This window comes from Sparus aurata, chromosome 15 (genome assembly GCF_900880675.1).
Source record: "Sparus aurata chromosome 15, fSpaAur1.1, whole genome shotgun sequence".
NCBI classification, from domain to species: Eukaryota; Metazoa; Chordata; class Actinopteri; order Spariformes; family Sparidae; genus Sparus; species Sparus aurata.
The window spans coordinates 7,565,708-7,586,243 of NC_044201.1; the positions used below are offsets into that span (position 1 = coordinate 7,565,708).

Genomic DNA, 20,536 nt, shown 5'->3' on the forward strand with positions numbered 1-20,536 from the left:
TCCTGCCTGGATCTACACCTCCCCCCCCTCACTTCTCACTGTTTTCCTGCTCATTCACTTGTTCTGTCAGTCTCCATCCGTCTCCCCAGCTCCTTCTCCCCTCTCCACTGCAGTGGAATGTGCATCTCAGCAGTATCTGATGAAAGTGTAGTTTACAGGGCGCTGCTGTGTGCGTGTGTCTGCATTTTCATGTATCATGTGCGTACATGTAGAGAGGAGACAAGAACTGTCAGCAGGAAAACTGGGAATTACCCACCCAGAAGTTGGAAGATGGGGCTCTTCCAGCTGCTGAGTAGGTTATATCCGACCAAGTATCCACACCTGGTTCCAAACTCTGCGTAACACCACACTCTAGTTAAAAAGTCTCAGTATTTTTATTATTTTTTTTTTACCAATACTGACATTAACACATGGTATGTTCATTAAAAAAGTTTTTATCGTTCCTCCTGATATTCGTTCCTTTAGTTATTCCAGTGGAAGAGATTGGTGACATAATCCATGTTCCTTGTTCTCAACAACACTTTTATTCCTCATTTCAGATGAAGCAATTGTGAGGCTTCAGCAGTTGGTTGAGCAAAGTGGGTATCTTTTCAAATTCAAATTTATTTTATTGCAAAACACCCTTGTGTACTGACTGTTTCCTTGCTGAGCTACAATAGAGCAATAATAATCGAAAGAGGAAGTTTTGTAATCTAGGAAATTCCCACTTCACTTACCATCTTTAGACTTTTAAGCCTCATATAAGGACTGTGGATTTTGTCCCTTGTCATTTGGAATCACTTTGAGTCCCGGAGATATATGACAAGTTTGAGGTGAATCGAGAATCCAAAACTTGGTTCACTTGTACAGTCTGTTGCCCCTGAACACTTTCAGAGATGGAGCCATCGCAAAAACGTCACATGGTGGCCATCGCAGCCATTTTACTTTCCGTAAACAGTTTAGATACATGATTTTATTTTAACCTTCATTTATTTAGGGGAGTTTTACTGAGAGCAATGATCTCTTTTCGGGAACACCCTGATCACATTCACATAGTTACCCATTAACAGCTGGAGGCTGCCCACTGAGACCACAGTCAGATCATGTGGCAGGTGTGTGGTTGAGATTAAAATGAGGTAGGTAAAACTGATGACCTTCTTTCAATGTGGTCACACCTGCTGAGATGTGAATGGTGCAATGAAACAGATAACATCAGAGAAGTGGGTTTGTTGAAACCAGTGAATGATACCATGTTTATTGCTGTACATTCCTTGTTCTGGTGTGATCCTGTCACAAGACCATTCCTGAATTCCACCTAGACAAGCATGTGATCAGGAATCAGGTTCAGTTAATTAGTTTGGCTTTCTCAACAAGACTGCTGTCACAGAGCAACCCAATCTGCTTACATTTAACAAATATGAATGGTGAGTTAAAAACAGGAGAGGCTCACACATGTCTCAGCCCTAGAACCTGTAAAAAGTGAACACGTATGTCTCTTTGTGAACACGTTGTCAGTGTCAAAGCACCATAACTGTGCAAGGCGTAGTAATGAAACTTCACAGGTGTGTAGTAGAGACCACAATGAAGGCAGAGTTTGAAGATGGGTGTGGTCTGACCCATGATTACTGAGAACTCATGTAATAATCTAGTATTAACTACTGAGCACCTATGTGCCAACATGTTAATGAGCATCATGGATGGTATGTTCCCATCGCAAGTTGATCTTTATCTCTTCTCACAGTGTAACAGAATTCACCATTACCTCTTTACCTGAACGATTTAAAATGTCATATATGTTATCATTGTAATCCTTTGACCATCAAAACATCGGGGTGGGCATCACCTTTTCTGTGTTATCGTGTTCGGTTCAGGAGATATTATGCAAAATATGATTCCGTTATGGCAGAAAGTAAAACGGCTGCGATGGCCACCACGTGGCGTTTCTGTAATGGCCCCATGGTCAGGGCCCCAAATTGTAAAACTGTACCAAGTTTCATGCTTTTATGAAAAAGTTAATGACTTGTTCGCTTAATCATTTGGACTGTTTAGGAACATTTCTGTCATCTTCACAGCAAGTGTGTGATGACGAACAATTACAATGACCAAAAAACCTTCCAATGTACTTATGGTCATGTTGGGCTTTCTTTCAAGGTTCAGTTTGTAGGATTTAGGAGAATCTATGGGTTGAGATGGAACATAACATTCATTATTATGTTTTTTGTTTTGGTTACCCTAGAATGATCATTTTACATCTCAAGAGGGGGTTGACCCTTTTTCCATGGAGTGCACAGTAACCCAACCATGACTCAAGAGAGGGCCTTTCATGTTCTTAATGGTGACCGCTGAAAACATGAAAAACAGCATTTGAAGCTGCCACTAATTCCTGAACACTGGCAATCCAATCACCAGAAAAAATGCTAAGTTTGGCATGTTTCCTCAGTTAAAAATGATTTTTTTTCTCTTGTCACAATGCTATGCTTATGGTCTGCTTAGGTTAAGGGACAAAAAACACTTGACCAGGTTGAGGAAAACATCACAGTTTGGCCTAAAATACCTGTTTTGTTTGACGCGATCACCGATGGAGATGGTCCAACTTCCTGGAAAGAAAAGACAGTTTTGGTCGCCCTAAAAAAATGGATGGAAATATCCTCAGGTGTCCTAAACATGGAATCACACTGCCGTCAGCCCTTCGGCAGCCTTGTTTACTGTAACAGCGGCACCGCCATCACCTCCACCTCTTCATGTGAAAGGTGGCCAATAGGCATATAATGTGAATGTCCACATGTCATGTCTACCTTGGACTTTTTCGTGGTTTGCAGAAACCGCTAGCATTATATACTGGTGAATGGGCTGACAGTTGACCATTAAGATACACTTTAAAAAAAGGTGAACCTATCCTCTCAAATGAAGAGCCTTTTCCTTTTTTTGTTTTGTAAATATTAGGGGAAAAAAAGTGTTTTCTTGTTTTACGACAACATAAAATCCAAAGCGAGAAGACCTGAATCGCATACTTTTTATGGAAATCACCTATCCATGTAAAACAGAACCCCAAAAATACGTGTGTTCCCTGCCAGCTCACTTTGATGCCCCTCTGGAGCTCATCTCTGTGCCGGGACACAGAAGGAAGAAAATGATGTGTTTTCGTTGCAAGTTTTTAAAGAAATTCTTACCATTTTTCTTGCCAATGATTTAAAGGAGAACTTCGGTCGATTTAAACATGCAGCTTCATTGCTCAAGCTACCCTTGACTTGCCAGTACCGAAGACGCGAACACATTTGGTCCAACCATTACAGAGCTCCGTGAACGGAGACTTAGCATTGACAGCTAACAGCATGGGGTCAGAACTTTACACTGTGTTTTAAGCGTCTTAACATGCTCCACATCTCACACCGAATGTTATGCAACAACAGCAGACACCTTAGCACACAGCACTGTAGCGTGTATGACGTGTATGATGATGTTAAAACAGTGTGTTTGTGCAAGGAGCTACTTACCTGTTTGTTGACATCCGTGTGTTCCAGTAGCTAGACCAAACTAGCATATCCACCGAGTGTGCACTTAACAGGCTTAACAGGCTATTGTAAGGCTCATGGCTCATGACAGGCTGTAACATGGACATGTACATTATGAACAGAAACACGAAAATGCTGGATTATGTTTCCGTCTCCGCCAGTGAGGGAGTAAGTGCACGCTCGACGGATTGACTAGTTTGGTCTAGCTACCGGAAGACACGGATGTCAACAAACAGGCAAGTAGCTCCTTGCACAAACACACTGTTTTAACTACTTTTTTATTCAGTTTGAGTCATACACGCTACAGTGCTGTGTGCTAAGGTGTCTGCTGATGTTGCATAACTTTTGGTGTGAGATGTGGAGCATGTTAAGACGCTTAAAACACAGTGTAAAGTTCTGACCCCATGCTGTTAGCTGTCAATGCTAAGTCTCCGTTCACGGAGCTCTGTAATGGTTGGACCAAATGTGTTTGCGTCTTCGGTACTGGCAAGTCAAGTGTAGCTTGAGCAATGAAGCTGCATGTTTAAATCGACTGAAGTTCTCCTTTAAGTAAAGCCATGAGTAACAGGCATGTCCTTGTTGTCAATTTGGTCTCCAGAACTCCCTTTTAGATTTTCTGGCAGGGAACTCAAACTCGTGAATTGACATCAGTCCATGGCAGCAGCATGTGTGATGCTTTTAGGGAGGCCCAGAGGAGCCGTTTGGAGGGGTTATGATGACTAGGGGACGCTTGGTCTCTTGCAGACGGGTGGGAGAGCGCATACAGGAAATGTCTCTTTGGTTGAGTCGCCAACATAAATATCACACAGTTGGCACTGCAGAGAAGCGCCCGGTTCTATACGTCATTACACCAAGTTGTCTAGGTTTTCTTCACTGTCTGTTAAGCTGGAAAGAAATACAACAACCTCACTTCTGATGTGCCCACACCCTTCTCATACTGCTCAGAGGTAAAAGGATTCCAAATTGCGGTTATAACCTGTGATTACAAGGGTTTCTTGTTTAGACACGGATGTGAGGTTTGAGGATTGAATTAAAAAAATGGGCTCATGCAAAAAATGTGACTTCTATAAAGTGTGGGCTGTGTGATAATACGGAGACTGTTAATGTGGTAAGCTCTAAAAGGTTTTCAGGGTAAATGTGGAGAATCATTTTCTGGCTACGGTTGTGAGTCATCCACAAACTTCAACAATTCACCATGGCAACTTTTAATATCAAACCGAAACCTTGGATTCAGTGCTTTGTTTATGCAGCACACAGTGTTGTGTACTGCCTCTGTTTGGTTGTATACAACAGAGTGTCTCAACGGACGCCGACACGTGGACAGGACAACACTTCAGTCGAAATCTCAGAAGGGGGGAGTGTAGCAGTGGTTGGGGGGGGGGGGCCTCTTCCTTGGTTCTTTAGAAGTGCTAGATTTATATCCTGCAGCTGGTTAACATTAACCCTTCCACTCCTGTAACTCTGGCCACAGATGTCACCTCAACACACACGTTAACACTGTATTTTTTCTGCTGTCAGTGCATAGAAAGGCCACTGAATCTCAGGATGATCCACTGCACAGTTTGTTCTTTAAATACCCAAAATGCAAAGTTTGGAGTTTTCTTGATTGCAGTGTGATCTGTGTCTTTCTTCATATGATCACCTTTATAGTGCGTCTGAACTACAGGCACTTAATAAGTAAAGGATATTTCTACAGCAGATATTCTCAGAAGCGGCAACACTTTACAATAAAGTGCAGAAAAATGTAGTTACTGAGGGGAGAGAAAGCAGTTAGTCAGGAACTACTTAGTTAATGAATCGTTAAAGAGTAATTGCTGAATAATTGTGACTCAATGATGAGCTACTAGAGAACAGACTGGGATATACTATATTAAGGAATAATAAGGTATTGATTGATTCATTAATATCTGTTTATAGACATACTGATTTGTTCTTGATTAACCATGAACCAGCTGCTGAGTGGCAACGTTAATTACTGATTACTTAATCATTAGTAAGCCCTCATTAGTAACAAATGATTAGGTAATTGGTATTTAATGAGTCTCTAGTTGGTAACTTTATCAGTATTATGTTTCATTTTACTTGAAGGTACATTAAAAGAGTAACTAATGATTACGTCATCTGTATTTAATGAGTCTGCTTGGTAACAACTCATGCGTGGTCCTGATGGCAAGCAAAGATATTTCTCTTTTCCATCGCCTACCACCCTTAACTTCATATTACTCTCCTTCCTCATGCTGCTGCTGTTTTCAAAATCTAATCTCTGCATTTTTGTTGCTTTTGTTATGATTCCTGATTGTGAATCTGGAGCTGTGACAACATGTTCAACATTTTATCCCTGTTGCTCCTCTCCAAGAATAACTCATCACGTTCAACACTGCCTGACAAAGAGAAGCGTGTGTTGATGTGTGAGCTATCTGCAAGCCTTTCTCATGTCCCATGCCAGCAACAAGTGTCATAAGTGTGAATGTAAAATGATCAGAGAATTATGCAGCTGTTCACACATAGTGCTGATATTTTCCTGCTGACAAGAAAGCAGCTCGTCTGCAGCAAGTTTTTGAGAACCGCATGCTGACTTTAATAGACGAGACATTGAATCATCTTCCACTGCTTGGCTCTGTTTTCATTGGCTGAACGTTAGCCCACCTCCAGAACCCCAACAGACTGTTCCGGTAAGAACAAGCCTCTTTCCAGATTACTACACACACAACACACAAACACACATACACACATCGGTTAACTCGCCTGCAACACACACAGTCTCCGTATCATACAGCATGTGCATTACACACTGTCTGTCCGTGTGTGTGTGTGTGTGTGTGTGTGTGTGTGTGACTCTCTCATTGTCTATTACAGATAGGTCTAAGGAACTTTCATGTGGTCATGTGGCAAATCGTATAAATGATCCCTGCTGATTGGCTGAGGCTTTTATCTCCCAACAGGAAGTTCCTGAGGGCTTCCGTCACCGTCCTCCTAAATCTGTGATTCATTTGTGAAAAGCCACCACAAGCAGCCCCAGCTTCTTCCTCTAAAATTAACTCAAAGAACTCAAAATTAACAAAGCATTGTTACGATACATCAGCTTGTCTAAACCAAAGAAACATCTCACTGGCTCTCACTCACTGGTCTTTATTTGAACGCTTTTTTTGCTCCTTGGCTTTACATAATGAGCACTTAAGGCATATTTTTTGTTCAGCAGACACATCGTAGCACCAATCACATCCGTACTGTGGGGTTGTTGTCGTCACAACCTTGTTGAGTATACAGCATTCTGACAGAAGGCACTGATAAAAAAAAAAACAAAAAAAAACAAAACTGTGTGAGTCAGACAACACAAAAACAGAGCCGGTCAAAAAAAGTTGTTTTGTTCCGTCACGCTTCGGTAACTGTTCAGTATAGCTTGCTGTCGTACAAAAACACATAAAAATATATACTTTAAAAAAAAAAAAAGATAATGTAAAGAATCCCTTGTGAAATGAGAGGTTTAAGATGGAGAGTTACCCAGTACAAACACAAATCTAAAAAACACATGTTAAGGCCACTGTATCGTAAACTTGACACTGATACACTCCCCGCACGAAAATGATTCTTCATGAATAAAGCTGCAACGACTGGTCGATTAATCGATTGTAAGAAAATTAAGGTCAACAGTTCTGATCTTCAGTTCATTCTTTTCAATCACGTTAAAAGGAAACATGTCAAACACTTGCTGGTTTCAGCTTCTTAAAAGTAACTATTTGGGGCTTTTCTTTGTCGTTCGTGTTGGTAAATGAAAAGTCTTCGGGTTCTGGACTGTTCACTTGCTAAAAGAAGCAGTTTGATGACGTCACTTTCGGATCTGGGAAATTGACATTCGAATTTCTCACATTTTTCGACCTTTTAAAAACTAAACGATTCATTGGGAAATCCTTCGAGTTACTTTTCAAGCAAAAATGTCCAAAATGTCCTGGTTTCAGCTTCATTTAAGTGAGGATTTGCGGCTTTCCTTTGTCTTCTATGACAGTAAATCAAGAGTCTCAAGGTTTTTGACTGTTGATTTGACAAAAGAAGCAGTCTTCATTTTAGATTTTCAGTTTTTTGTTTTGTTATTTTTTTAACCCTTTATGGACGACATAACTGATAGATCCGTAATTTCAGTTATCTATCAAACACAACCGTCAAACTTTTGCTGGTTTCAGCATCATAAATGTGAGGATTTGCTGCGTATCTCTGTTATTTTATGATAGTAAATGAGAAGTCTTTTCGGTTTTAGATCATTGGTTGGACAAAGGAAGCAATTTGAAGACGTCCCTCGAGGAAACTGTGACCAGCAATTTTCACATCTCGGTGTCAACAATGTAAACAACTAGTTAGTTGCAGCCCCGTTTATGAAGGAAAATGACCTTAAATTACTGACACACAGACTTCAGCGGTTGAGGCATGACCTGAACTACAAGTACACAAAGACATATCACTTGTGCCTTCCAAAAAGGTGTATCATAGCTAGCCCTCCAAATACATTACTTATCAGTCACCCATCCTGGGCAGCTAGGCCTCTGTGCCTGCAGCTGCTTGGGCATTTTCATATCAGCCAACCTTAAAGAATCTGTAAGGAGTGTTTTTTTAAGGGGGTGGGGGATAAAATAGAGTAGATTAGAGTAGCTGTTGAGTTAAATTACAGTGAAGTTAACTATTCCTCATCTTGCTGTGGAAGGACCCATACCCGACCCCCCCTCCCTCCCTTCCCTGTTGCCACCAGTCTCATCAGATGACCGTCTGTTCTCCCCGACACTTCCTGCACGCCCCATAAATAACCGACAGGAGGTACGCCAGGCAGCACAGGCAGGCGAACACGGCGGCCGTCAGGTAGACCTTGTACAGACAGTAGTGCTTGTACAGCTCCAGATTGCAGTACGAGTTGCGCTCCGTCTTGTAGATCATGACCCCTATGGCCGGCATGTAGAGCACGGCGGCGGCCACGTCGTGCGCCAGGTTGGTGCACAACCAGCGCTCTCCGCCCAGCAGCGGCACCAGGTCCTGTTTGCCCAGGAGGGTGAGGAAGAAAAGGGCGAGGGTGAGGAGCCAGAAGAGCACTGCGACGAACAGGACGAAGTGGATGGATCCCTCGTACTTGTTAGCGGCGATGGTGACCCACAGCCCGGCTCCGAAGACGATCTGCAGGATCCGGACGATTCCCAAAAAACTCTTGAGGAACTTCTGGACATTCTCCCTCACCTGCGGCTGCGGAGCTTGGGGTGGCATCTCTCTCCTCCTCCGGTCACTCTCGCTCCCTTTTTCCCGAACAGGGCGGGTGCTTTCTGCCAGCTGCAAACAGCTGGGGAAAAGATGGGCACAAAGTGGATGGAGCAGATTGGAAGAGCGGGTTTGTGGTCTCACAATGAAGCCAAAAGTGGACAAGTTTAGGTCTATAAAAGGAACTCTCTGTTCTTTCCACAGCCCCGGGGTTTTGAAATGAAAAACCTTCTTGTATGTTTCGTCTTTTCCGTTTCCTCCGTTGAATCCCGTGTTGGGGGGGGGGGGGGGGGGGGGGGGGCTGGGTGACGGAGAGGGGGCGGCCTGTAATTCAAAGCCTGCTCCTCCTCTGCCGGGCTGCCGGATTCATCCGCGGACACTCATCCTGCTGATGCATCTCCCCATGGGACCGTGTCCTGCGGGGTGTGTGACCTTTCCCCTTCTGCCTTTTCAGACAAATATGTACTTAATGGACGTGAAAAAAAAAAACACAACGTAAACATGCGCAATCATTCTCATTCTTCCATTTAGACACGTTTTATGTTTCTTTAACTGAAGCCAGTGTTATGAGAAATATATAGATTTTACACATACATGCAGATAAAACACAATAGGCCTACAGACACGGTCTGTGTAACAACACCGCGTCTGTTCATACAGCCCATATGCTCAGGAGCTCCTGCGTCATCCTGTTTACGCAGGATGCTCGCGCGTTACTTCCCTCTCTCATAATTGACAGATGCTTCTCGTGCCAGCCAGGCGCTCTGACGTCAATGGATTTGACACACACACACACACACACACACACACACACACACACACACACACGCCCTACGTGGCCAGAGGGCGGAGCCAACCCCTCCCTCCCCCACACCTCCCAACCTCCTTCAAGCGAGTGATTGGTCGAAATAAATCTCTTCCCCAGCCCCGCCGGGAGGGGACAGACGCTCTCTCCGGTCTCATTCGTGGTTCTGACGACATTGATTCGTGACTGACAGCCGGCTCAAGGACACAAATTGATAGCAGGTGAGGCTGGACGAGGCGGACTGTCCTGCGAGCGTTCAGCCATTGTGGCAGCTGTCGGTGCGAAGGAAGAGAGGAGACGGTGTCGGAGCAGAGTGCCCTGAACGCATCAGTAGATCTCGGGTGAGTAGATGTGCTTTCATTCTTCACATGACTCTCACAAGACCCATGTTTACAGCCCGCAGCTTAAAGAAAACGCAGCAGTAAGTTCAGTGTTTTATAAGGTGGGATCACACGAAATCATCATACGAAAAAAAAAAACGGTGTATGCCTCCTTTTTTCAGAGTGTGTTTGGTGCTCAAACAGAGCTTTGGTTTTGCACAGTGTATTTCTGCACCAGTGAGCCGCAGCAGACTGTGCAAACAGCAGAGAGTCAGAGCAGCCAGAGGGAGGGGGGTCATGCGCAGGCCTGTGACGTTTGGTTAATGTTTGTTAACCTACTTGTGATGCCAGAGGAAGGTGTGTGAATGGGCAGAGTGTCTGTGGAGAGCTGAGGGATGATAATCCGGATGAGGTGTCACTGGTATGTCCTCGAACAACAGGTGGTGTAGGAGGTTTAGCTCACTATGTGTTAGTAATATAGTGTAGGTCCACTAGTTAGGCCTATAGTAGTAGAAGCAGTTTGGAAGTATACCATGCTATGACATCTTTAAGGACACAAGATTTTGTAAAATTATAAACCTTCATATAAGGGTTTGGTCAACCATAGAATAAAAGTGTGTCCTATCCCTTAATAATAATAATAATAATAATAATAATAATAATAATAATAATAATAATAATAATAATTATTATTATTATTATTATTATTATTATTATTATTATTATTATTATTATTGTGTCACTGTCTGCTCATCCTCATCCCATTGTAAAGTCAGGTAAAGTTTATTGGTCCACAAAAACATTTCTGGTATTAAAAGTGTTGCAGCATTCTCCTAAACAACTCAAGCAGATGGGGACTGGTTTTAAAACTAAAACAAACAACAGAAAAATCATTTAGAATGGCTTTTTTCAGCTTTTTGTGGCAAAATCTTCACCGTAGCCGCCGAGCTAAATGCGCACATGCTCGACCACCTGTCGACGGTGTGAGTAATGTCTTTTTCAATTCAAGTTGGGATCTCAGGGCTTTTAGAGACCTGGCTGACAGTGAGCTGTGTGGAGCCATTTTCTGTTGTTGTGATTATAATTCTTATCACTTTTTACATTTTTGAATCAAGTACCCATCTGCTATAATAATGTAGGTCAACGGTGTAACGCTGTTACGCGTTGAAGCTCCAGAAATGTTTTGTGGACTTCGAAACCTCGCCTGACTTTCCATCAGCATGAGGGGGGAGTAGATGATAATCCTTATAGTCATTGTAACTGATATTATAATTATTTTAATATCATCATCATCATCATCATCATCATCATCATCTTTTTCTGCAGTATCAATGCATAAGGATCAGCTGTGTTTTTTTAAACAAAAAGACAAACCTTACTGACCTTGGAAAAAGTCGGCTTGACAGAATGGTCTTAACTCCTGACCTCATCTGTGAGCTGACCTGCTGTTGAAAGAAAGCTTTTGGAGAAAGCTGTAGTAACTGGACCTTTTACTTAAGATTACTTTGTGGAGCTGAAAGGAAGTCGTGTCGGTGGAAGGCCTCTGACCCGCACTCAGTCGTGATCTTGGTCGCTTGGCTTTGTCAGCGTTCCACTTCGAACCGTGTGTGACTAAAGAGAGATGAAGTCGCCATCTGCAGTTTAATGGGCTTTGAAGAGTGGCTTGTCACTCACTTCCTAAAGTAGGATTAAAAAGTCAAGACTTGCAGCCGACTGGTTGTGACAGCTGGCGTTAGGTGTCGTGACGCGGTCTGTTTTCGCAGCCTTGGTGAACAAAGGTTGAAACTCTTTCTTTCTCCTCCACAGAGCAGAGCAAGTGTATGCCACCCATTCTCGCTTCTCTCCGGATGGATACCGGACACGCCCCCCCTCCGTCTTCCATGGTGGCGGGCCCTTCCCCGCTGTGGCGGCTGGCCGAGAGGAGGAGCAGGAAGGCCGGCTCGGGGAACATTTTCAGCGACGTGAATCTGTGGCAGCTCCAGAGGCTTTTCAGGGCGGCCGGGGACCAGGATGCGGAGCAGAGGGCCCAGTTGGTTTGGGGGCACGGGGATGAGGCAGAGCTGGCCCAGGCCTTGATAGGACTGAGGGCCCGAGGTCACAGGAGAGGGCTGAGGTCTAACGGGAGAGACGTGCTGGGCTCACACTGGCTACGAGCCTTCAATCACCTCAGGTAGAAAAGCTGCCAGTCATTCAAAACTTTAATCACTGTGACTTTTTAATCGATGTTGTGTTAAAAAGAACTCTTTCTGTCGTCCAGGATTGGGGAGAGCTCGACAGGCAGCCAGAGGAAAGACCCCGGGAAGGAGAGCGATTCTGAGGCACAAAGCAGTCCAGAGACACACCGACACACCTCCGTAGGGACAACAGGAAGAGCTACAGGGGCCACAGCGGTACTCACTGAGAGCCAGGGCCCCAAAGGGACTTCTGAGAGACCAGTGAGAAACAGCTCAGGACTGAGGAGAGGAGGCGAGACCAACCCAGAGAGATACCTCCACAAAATCCTCCACTGACCTCTGAGATGCAGAAACTGACTTTAAAATCTGTCCGCCTGAGAGCATACCAGCATTACCGGCCCGCACAGCCCGATCGTCCCTTCTGGAGTGAGGTTGAAATAACTCAACAGCTTTGCAGTAACATGTGAAACTGTTTTTTTGAGGTTGAAAGAATAGAATGATGACACTGATTAGACGGCAATATACTGGCACGGCCCTGTTACTTCCTGCAGGCACGTCTTCGCCTGAAGTGCAGCACAAACCTCTGACTGGCTCCTGGATCTCTGCGTTTAGTGGCTGCACCTGAGGAACTGCCTTAAACACTCGCACTAACTATGCACGCTGATTATTACGGACAGTGATGTGTCTTATGAAAGTTATTTGTAGTTCAGTGGTGTAGCTCAAAAAGTGAAGAAGTGAATAATCATGATCACAGTACTGCAAATGACTTTTAAAATCATCATTTGAACGTTTAATTAGGAGGAAATTACCAATATCATAATGTGTGGGTGTACTTATCAGCTCTTACATCTACCTCCTTCACCACGGAAAAGCCACATTTTTACCTTGTGAGAAGATAAACCGCGTGCGTATATCCTTTGAAGTGTCTTTTTTTTTTTGTTGTTGTCGTCACACTAATTTAGGTGTTAAAACCAAGAGAAGCTTCAGGTTTACCCGCCATCCTCCGGCTTGTGTGTTAGATTTGCCGCGCTGTAAACACTACAGATGGGTATGCCAGGCATCCAAACACGCGTCACTGCACACTGAAACTTTAGGATTCTGATCACAGTTGCACCATGAGCTGAAAGCCAGTCACAGGTTTGTTGCTCCTGGAGGTGTCAGGTGGCCAACTTTGCCAAGGGAGCAGAAATGATAGATAATATCAGCAGGGCACCGGCTCATGAAAACGAATAACCCCTCGCTGTGCAGAGAAGGAGAAAACTTGAAACAGCAGTGCTCTTTTTATTAAGATATTCACGGCAACAGTGTGAAAACCCCGCTGTGCTGATGAAAGACTGTCTGCCACCAACTTTATCAGACAGCTGGAAGCTCGATGAAGCAATTTGATACTGTTTGATTTGTTGTTTTTTGTTGTTTTTTTTTTTTTTAGATTTATGGTAATAAAGACAAGTCTTTGTATTGTTTGTCGTGTTGTATTGTTGTGTTTACTCTGCATTCATTCCAACATTTCATCTAGATATCAAAGCAAAACATCCGCTACACAAACACAGAACAAGCCCTTTAATCATGATCAAACACCCAAATATGAACAGTATTATATGTATCTGTGAGGAAATGACTTGTAGCACTACGACCAAAACTAAGTGCAACGGGGATGGGTGTGAAACAGATGCCACACATACCACATATATACTTACAGGGGAGACACTGTGGTGGTAGTGGAGGACTAGCCTCCTGGCCAATTCGGGCATTTTTGAAGTAAAGTTCATTAACATGCTCTCCCTGAGAAATAAACTGGATAAGAGAATAAAATAAAACACGGTGGAATTTTAAAATCAACATTTTGCCATTCAGAAAGTGGTGAACATGCTTCACTGTGTGTTGACTAAGGTGGCTTAAAGTGCATGTGCAGGATTTTATAAACCTTGGTATTAACCATATGAAGTTTTTGTAGCTTAGAACAAGCTTAACTGTAACTGGTTTGTGTTCAGGGTTAGACATATGCTTGAATCTGAATATAATCCCTGGAAAAATATGTTCATTTTCAGCATAATCTGGTATTTCTGCTCAACAATCGAACAAACCAAAAATGTTTTCGTATTTTAAAATGGAACAATCCTGTTGTCATCATTCTTTTGTTGTCTCTTTGGTGTTGAAGTAAGCAGTAGATACACAACCGTGATCCCAGTTACACCAAGATAATAGCAACAGCTGGTAAAATAAAGTGTGAATAACAAAGTGTGAAACAAGAAAATTGCTCACACACCGCAGGGCTCCAGTATCTACTTATTTAAAGGAACATTGTGTACCTCTTTTTTTAACCTTAAAATGTCAGTTTCAAAATCATCTTGGTGGTACGGAGTCTTCTTATAGGGTGAATGGTGTCTGTGTCACACCCCCATCACTTGTTTCTACACCATGTGAATTCAGTGAGAGGGCAGGATCACAGCTTTTCATACACGTTTACTTCAGCCTTCAACACATAACACTGTTACGACGTGACAAGTTTATTCTGTAGTTGGCACCTACATTAAGTCTGAAAAGTGTCACAGACCTGGAGTTTGTTTAAGGACAGTGTTTTTTTCACTCAAGTAATCGTGATCGAAATTTAGAAAGATAATATGAACAGCTGGTGAAATAAAGTGAGGAAAACAAAGTGCGAAACAAACAAAAAAAAAAGGCTTTGCAGGGCTCCACTGTCTACTTATTTCACATGTTGGTGCATTGAATAAGTGGATATTGGAGCCCTGCAGTGTGTGAGCTGCTTTTGGTTCTTTTTTTGGTTTGGATGCATCTACATTCTCCTACTAAAATAAACAGAGTGAAAACACACATTGATTGCCGTGGGCATAAAGGAATTCCGTAAACTTTATTTTATTTATTTTTTTGTACCTTGGAAATGCTTGAACTTCACTCTTAAAAACACTGTACCAACCTGAACATTTCATGCAGTAGGTCACCAGTAAAGCACTTTTCAGAAACAAATGCTGCCCTCCAGTGGTCTTATCCGGTAATGAAGCCATCATGTAAATTGCAAGTTGCAGTCACTAGATGGCACAGAAGGTTTTGCTATGAGAGAGTTAAGAGAGACACACACTTGACATGCATGGCACAGACCTTCACTCAGAAAAATGAAAAAAATAAAAAATAAAAAATCAGAGCATGCTTCAAAATTCAGAATATGTTATTGTAAATTTAGGGGACAGGCTTGTTTTCAAAATAAGACAAATAGATTATCTCACTAATTCCAGCGTGTCATTTTCAACTTGCCAGGTCTGACAAATCACTTGAGTGCATTGCGATGGCTTATGAGTTGTAAAGTTTTAATCTCTCATGCAAATTCCCTGGCCGCCGGGCAGCGCGGCACCAGCGGAACAAGTCACTAAACTGAATGGACCTGCTGTTTTTGGTCCATTTCAACGAGGCTCTAAAATGGTGGCTGACAGGCAGTATAAATGTTACATCACCTATCCTTCTCCCATCCGGTTTCTCGCAGCACGGTCGGGTTCGCCGAGAGGACACACGGGGGGGGAAGCACTGTGGAGTAGATTGGGACGCGCGGGAAGGACTTTTATCTTCTAGAATCTAGATAACATGTGAAGTTGGATATTTGGACCAGGTGTACCCAGCACCTGCCAGATGTCCTCTCCCCCTCAGTTTCCCCCCCCCTCCTGCTTCTCCGCAGTGATGCGAGGGATTCACAGGTCATCTGGAAGATAAAGTGCTATCAGTGTATCCTCAATCTACTCAGTTGTGCTGCTGCAGTGGCAAACAGAGGCGCCTGTATGGTGGCTTTATAAGGCGCAGAAAACCCCAGCTGACTCCCACAGAGCAGTAGGGAGCAGCAGACTGAGGTAATCCTCAATCTGCTGAGCTTCTCACCTTGTGTAAAATAAGCTCATTGCACGGAGAACCTTATTACAGAGCCTGTATGGGTTATCTCAACTTTCCCTACGCTTCATAAATCTTACGGCTATAGATGAGATGCGGGATTGATGATCCAGCAGTAATATAGCTGCAGCTTGATTAAGTTTGCTTTTTGCCTCAGTTCATTCTTTAATGTGATGGTCAGTGGTGGAGAGTAACCAAGTATATTTTCAATATACCATAATATCCATATTATGCCTCTCTAAATTTCTACCTCACTACATTTAAGTGAGACATGTCTCATTTCACTGCATTAACTTGACAGTGATGGTTACTAAATTAAGATTTTGCATGAAATGAAACATCTGATAATCTCATAACAAAGACGACCCTTGAAAGCAAATACTGGAGAGAGAAGAGTTTTTTTTCTTGAAGTGCCTACTTGTTTCTCGCCCAAATACAAAAGTCAAATGCGTGTCACACATTGCCTCAGTCCTAACTAACAGATCGGTCACAGGGGCCAATCTTCTGCCGGGGGAACAAGCCCTTTAGATTTTTACACTTGAAGTACTTTTTGCTGACATTTCCTTTGTGCTTTGTATTTTGGATGCATGCCTCTATTCTTTAAAAGGGTATTTATTACCAGCAGTGACAGTGTGGCAGTGTGGCTTTCACCTTTTGAATGTGTGTGTGTCTTTATGGCAAACTGTCCTGTAGAAACCTATAGTGGGAAGTACCGCAGGAAGTGGTTTCGAGGACTTTGTCACTATGATAGCGTAACAGACGAGCAGGAAACGTTCACAAAACTAAACAAAGTGCAAGGTTGACGATGGCCGCGGTCGAAGAAGGGGTGCCATTGGGGGGTTCGACCCTGGCCCACATTTATTTGGATGCCAACAAACCTTTACAAGCGTGTAGTTGAGATCAAAATGATAAGTGAGATTAAAGATGGATGTGGTCCAACAAATAAAATGGCAGTTCAGTGGTCGCGGGTCAGAACATCAACATGTTGACGGGCAGTGGTGCGATCCAATTCCCCGTCTCTAGTTGTTTTTTTTTTAATTATCATTTATAAAGTCTGCCCATAGAGACTTTACAGATGAATGGATTATCCATAGAGAACATGGTGATTCATGAGCAGACCTGCAGAATCTCAGATTGATTTTACTGAACTACACACTCGACATAAACAACGCTCAACAAATGATTTACAAATATTCAAAAAACAATTACAATTTATCTCTGCTGAACATTCTATTGTTCAATTTATTTTCGGCATTGTATTCTGGTTATGCAAAATGACCATCACATGTATGACATCATATATACATCATATGTATTTGTGGCTGATATACAGAGTTAAACACACATAAGTCAGTAGTCCACTCGTCATTTGTAAATGATGTTGAGTTAAAAGTGATAAAGGGTTTAACTGTAGTCAGCTAGCTAAATATCAGTACAAACAGTACATGAATGATATTTTTTGAATGAGATGATTAACTTCTAACTAGAATATTTAAAGATATTCTTGTGAAATCTCAAAAATGTTGGACAGGCAGTGTGTTTAGACGTTTATATGAGTGTGTTTCTAATTTGTGGAACATTTGTATCGCGTAGGTCAGGTGATAAATTCAAGTCCAACAAAGTTATTCAGAGAAAAGGCAGGAATGCTGATGAACTGTCACATATACTCCATAAATTATCTGTTAGACATCTACAGACAGAGCCAAACAGCTGTCTTGTTGAGTTTTTCAACTAATAAGCTGTCAAAGTGTTACACGCTCTCTGCAGGTTTAGACATCTATTACAGTCAATCATGCATTTGTTTTCAATGCATATGTACATGCTATTCATTAACATTGTGTGCAGATATTTGTATTTTGTATTCAAAGTGTCTGGTTTGTATAACACATGCAGTTACATGATGGTTCCCGTCTTAAACATGTTCACCAAATTTATGAAATGTGGATTTTGAGCCAGGTATTTATGTACTCAACCATTTTTTAAAATGCATTTTTTAATGTTTTTTTTCAAATTTTTCCCCCTAAAATTAACTTGGTTACAATTCCAATGCACTTGTCCACTTGAAACCTGTTCATTAATCACAAAGCACCATCTGCTGGTGAGAATATGCCATGCCAGCTATCAGTCATTCACTAACAGGAAGGGGAAAGTGAAACTTCAGTCTGACTTCAACTTTTCTGAACGGCGCCAAGACACCATGACAGGGTGAAGTGTCCCCTCTGCAAACACAAAGCCGAAGGATTGTAATCTGGGGTATTTAAAGGGGGGAAGGATTTTTGTGGTGAGTCTAGCTCTGAGAGGATAATTCACATATCAGGGAGAATGGCTGAGACGACTTCACTCGCTGAAAGTTTCCTGAACTGTCATGTGTGCTCAGAGACTCTCAGAGATCCGGTGTCTCTGAGCTGCAACCACAGCTTCTGCTCGAGCTGCCTGCGACAATTCTGGGGACAAGCTAAAAACAAAAACTGTCCAGTTTGTAAAAGAAAACCTGTAATGGAAGATCTGGCGGTGAACCTCACACTGAAGGAACTGGCTGACTCCTTTGCTGAGATGCAGAAAAATGGATCACCTGAAATGGAAAAAGAGAAGGTGCAGTGTGATAGACACCCAGAAGTCCCTTGCTGGTTCTGTGTGGACGAGCAGAGAGCTGTGTGTCCCGTCTGTGAGTTCTCGCTCCACAACAATCACAAGTTGGTGCCTATAGAGGAAGCGGTCGGCGTGCTGAAGGAGCAGCTGAAGTTGGACTTGAAGTCTCTGCAGGACAAGAGGGACAAATACAAACAAGTGGAGGAAACATACATTGAAGTGGCTCAACACTCCAAGAGGCAGCTGTTGTCCACAGAGGGGCAGATCAGAGCGGAGTTCAACAAGCTCCACCAGTTCCTGATAGAGGAAGAGGAGTCCAGACTGGCAAGTCTGAGGGAGGAAGAGGAGCAGAAGTGGCGGACTATCAGCAGAGAGATGGAGGAGGTTCAGGGGTGGATATCCTCTCTGTCACACAGTATCTGCGCCGTTGAAGAGGAGCTGCAGAAACACAACGAGTCGTTCCTCAGCAGTTACAAACCCACTCAGACCAGAGCCAGAGCCGTGTGCTCACTGTCAGATCCACAGCTGGTCTCAGGAGCGCTCATAGATGTGGCCAAACACCTGGGCAACCTGTCCTTCAGAGTCTGGGAGAAGATGAAGGACGTGGTCCGCTTCTGTCCGGTCATTCTGGACCCGAACACTGCATGCCCCGATCTCTATCTGTCTGACGATCTGACCGGTGTGAGACGTGGAGACAAAGACCAGCAGCTCCCTGACAATCCAGAGAGATTCACTAAGTACGCCACTATTTTGGGCTCAGCGGGCTTCAGCTCGGGGATCCACAGCTGGGTGGTGGAGGTGGGAGATCATCCTCTCTGGCATTTGGGTGTGGTAAACGAGTCGGTCGAGAGGAAGGGAGAGATATCTGCTACATCAGAGTATGCAAGCTGGTCTTTGTCACACGTAAGTGGAAAGTACACCGATGGTCTTGACGAGATCATGGTCACTGAGAGGAAGAGTCTCCAGAGGATCAGAGTCCAGGTGGACTATGAGAGCGGGGAGGTGTCCTTCTACGACCCCGAGGACATGACTCACATCTACACTCACAGAGACTCCTTCACTGGGAAGCTCTTTCCATTTTTCAACGTTGGACGTGCCGGTGATGCTAAAACCGCCGATATTAAAATCTGCCACACTGATATTTATCTGTGATGCTCAGGGAGGCTGGTGAGGTCAGAGTGATTTATTAGGATTTTTTAAAATATTGTGTTTATTCTCACCAGTTACATTCAGTTCCAGTTTGTTCTTAATGCAACAACGATAGCAAAAAAGTCGTGCTCAGGGTGGGGAACTCGGGCTCTGGGATAATGTAATCCTGCTGTGCTCCCCATGATTCTTCCTGGTTTGTACTTTTAGTTTTTGTACTTTTCTTGAGTTTCCCGTTCAGGTCTGTGTTGTTGCCTGCCTGTATATTTTGGATTCAAACTTTTTGCGATATTAAAGCTCGCCTTCTGTTCGTTACACCTTTGTCTTGGCGTCTTGCATTTGGCTCATGACGCATATCACATGTTAACCTGTTCATCTGTGTAATGTTCAAAGCAGCTGTTTTTTGAGCATTCCACAACTTTTGTGTTGGTGGCCCTTGTCCCAGCTGGTTTGAAACACGTTGCTGGGATCAGAAGTGTTACCATTTGCTTAAGCATTGGATGTTTGGCTTTAGTGGGTTCGATATTGTTATTTCCTGTTCTTTAAAAAAGAAGATACATCGAGAGACATCCTACGTTGAATCCAGACCTAGTCAGATTCAAATTATGATGCCTGCTTCAAATTAATGTTCTGCTTTTGTGCTGCGAGGAGCTACTCCGTATTGTTGTGTATTACTTAACATTACTATATGTGTTTACTGTGTCGTAAAAAGTCCCCCAAAGAAATACTTAAGTAAAAGTAAAAGGTATCGTTTACCAGGTACTAAATGTACCTAAGTATCGAAAGTAACTTCCTGGCCTGACATTTATTTAAGTATTAAAATTACAAGTAAAAGTAAATTCGACATACACTTACATGTCTGTATTAACACTATACTATGGGTCGACT

At 43.1% G+C, this 20,536-nt stretch overlaps 3 protein-coding genes across 3 annotated transcripts; 2 read left to right on the top strand and 1 right to left on the bottom strand.

The window, feature by feature from the left end:
- Positions 1–6,604: 6,604 nt before the first annotated feature.
- On the bottom strand, positions 6,605–8,989 carry marveld1 (MARVEL domain containing 1). Its single transcript, XM_030440988.1, has one exon. The coding sequence runs from the start codon at positions 8,730–8,732 to the stop codon at positions 8,235–8,237; it is 498 nt and encodes a 165-aa protein (XP_030296848.1). The 5' UTR covers positions 8,733–8,989; the 3' UTR covers positions 6,605–8,234.
- A 668-nt stretch (positions 8,990–9,657) lies between these two features.
- Positions 9,658–13,485, top strand: LOC115597146 (arginine vasopressin-induced protein 1). The gene is made up of 3 exons (XM_030442869.1): positions 9,658–9,869; positions 11,655–12,018; positions 12,106–13,485. Exons 2-3 carry the CDS (start codon positions 11,669–11,671, stop codon positions 12,356–12,358), a joined length of 603 nt encoding a protein of 200 aa, XP_030298729.1. The 5' UTR covers positions 9,658–9,869; positions 11,655–11,668; the 3' UTR covers positions 12,359–13,485.
- A 4,632-nt stretch (positions 13,486–18,117) lies between these two features.
- LOC115596897 (zinc-binding protein A33-like) lies at positions 18,118–19,963 on the top strand. The gene has a single exon (XM_030442354.1). It carries the CDS (start codon positions 18,236–18,238, stop codon positions 19,652–19,654), a length of 1,419 nt encoding a protein of 472 aa, XP_030298214.1. The 5' UTR covers positions 18,118–18,235; the 3' UTR covers positions 19,655–19,963.
- The last annotated feature ends 573 nt before the right edge of the window (positions 19,964–20,536 follow it).

Coding starts and splice junctions, on each gene's coding strand:
- LOC115597146 (XM_030442869.1), top strand. CDS start 11,669: ATGCCACCCATTCTCGCTTCTCTCCGGATGGATACCGGACACGCCCCC. Junction 12,019..12,105: donor CGAGCCTTCAATCACCTCAG/GTAGAAAAGCTG, acceptor TCTGTCGTCCAG/GATTGGGGAGAGCTCGACAG.
- marveld1 (XM_030440988.1), bottom strand. CDS start 8,732: ATGCCACCCCAAGCTCCGCAGCCGCAGGTGAGGGAGAATGTCCAGAAG.
- LOC115596897 (XM_030442354.1), top strand. CDS start 18,236: ATGGCTGAGACGACTTCACTCGCTGAAAGTTTCCTGAACTGTCATGTG.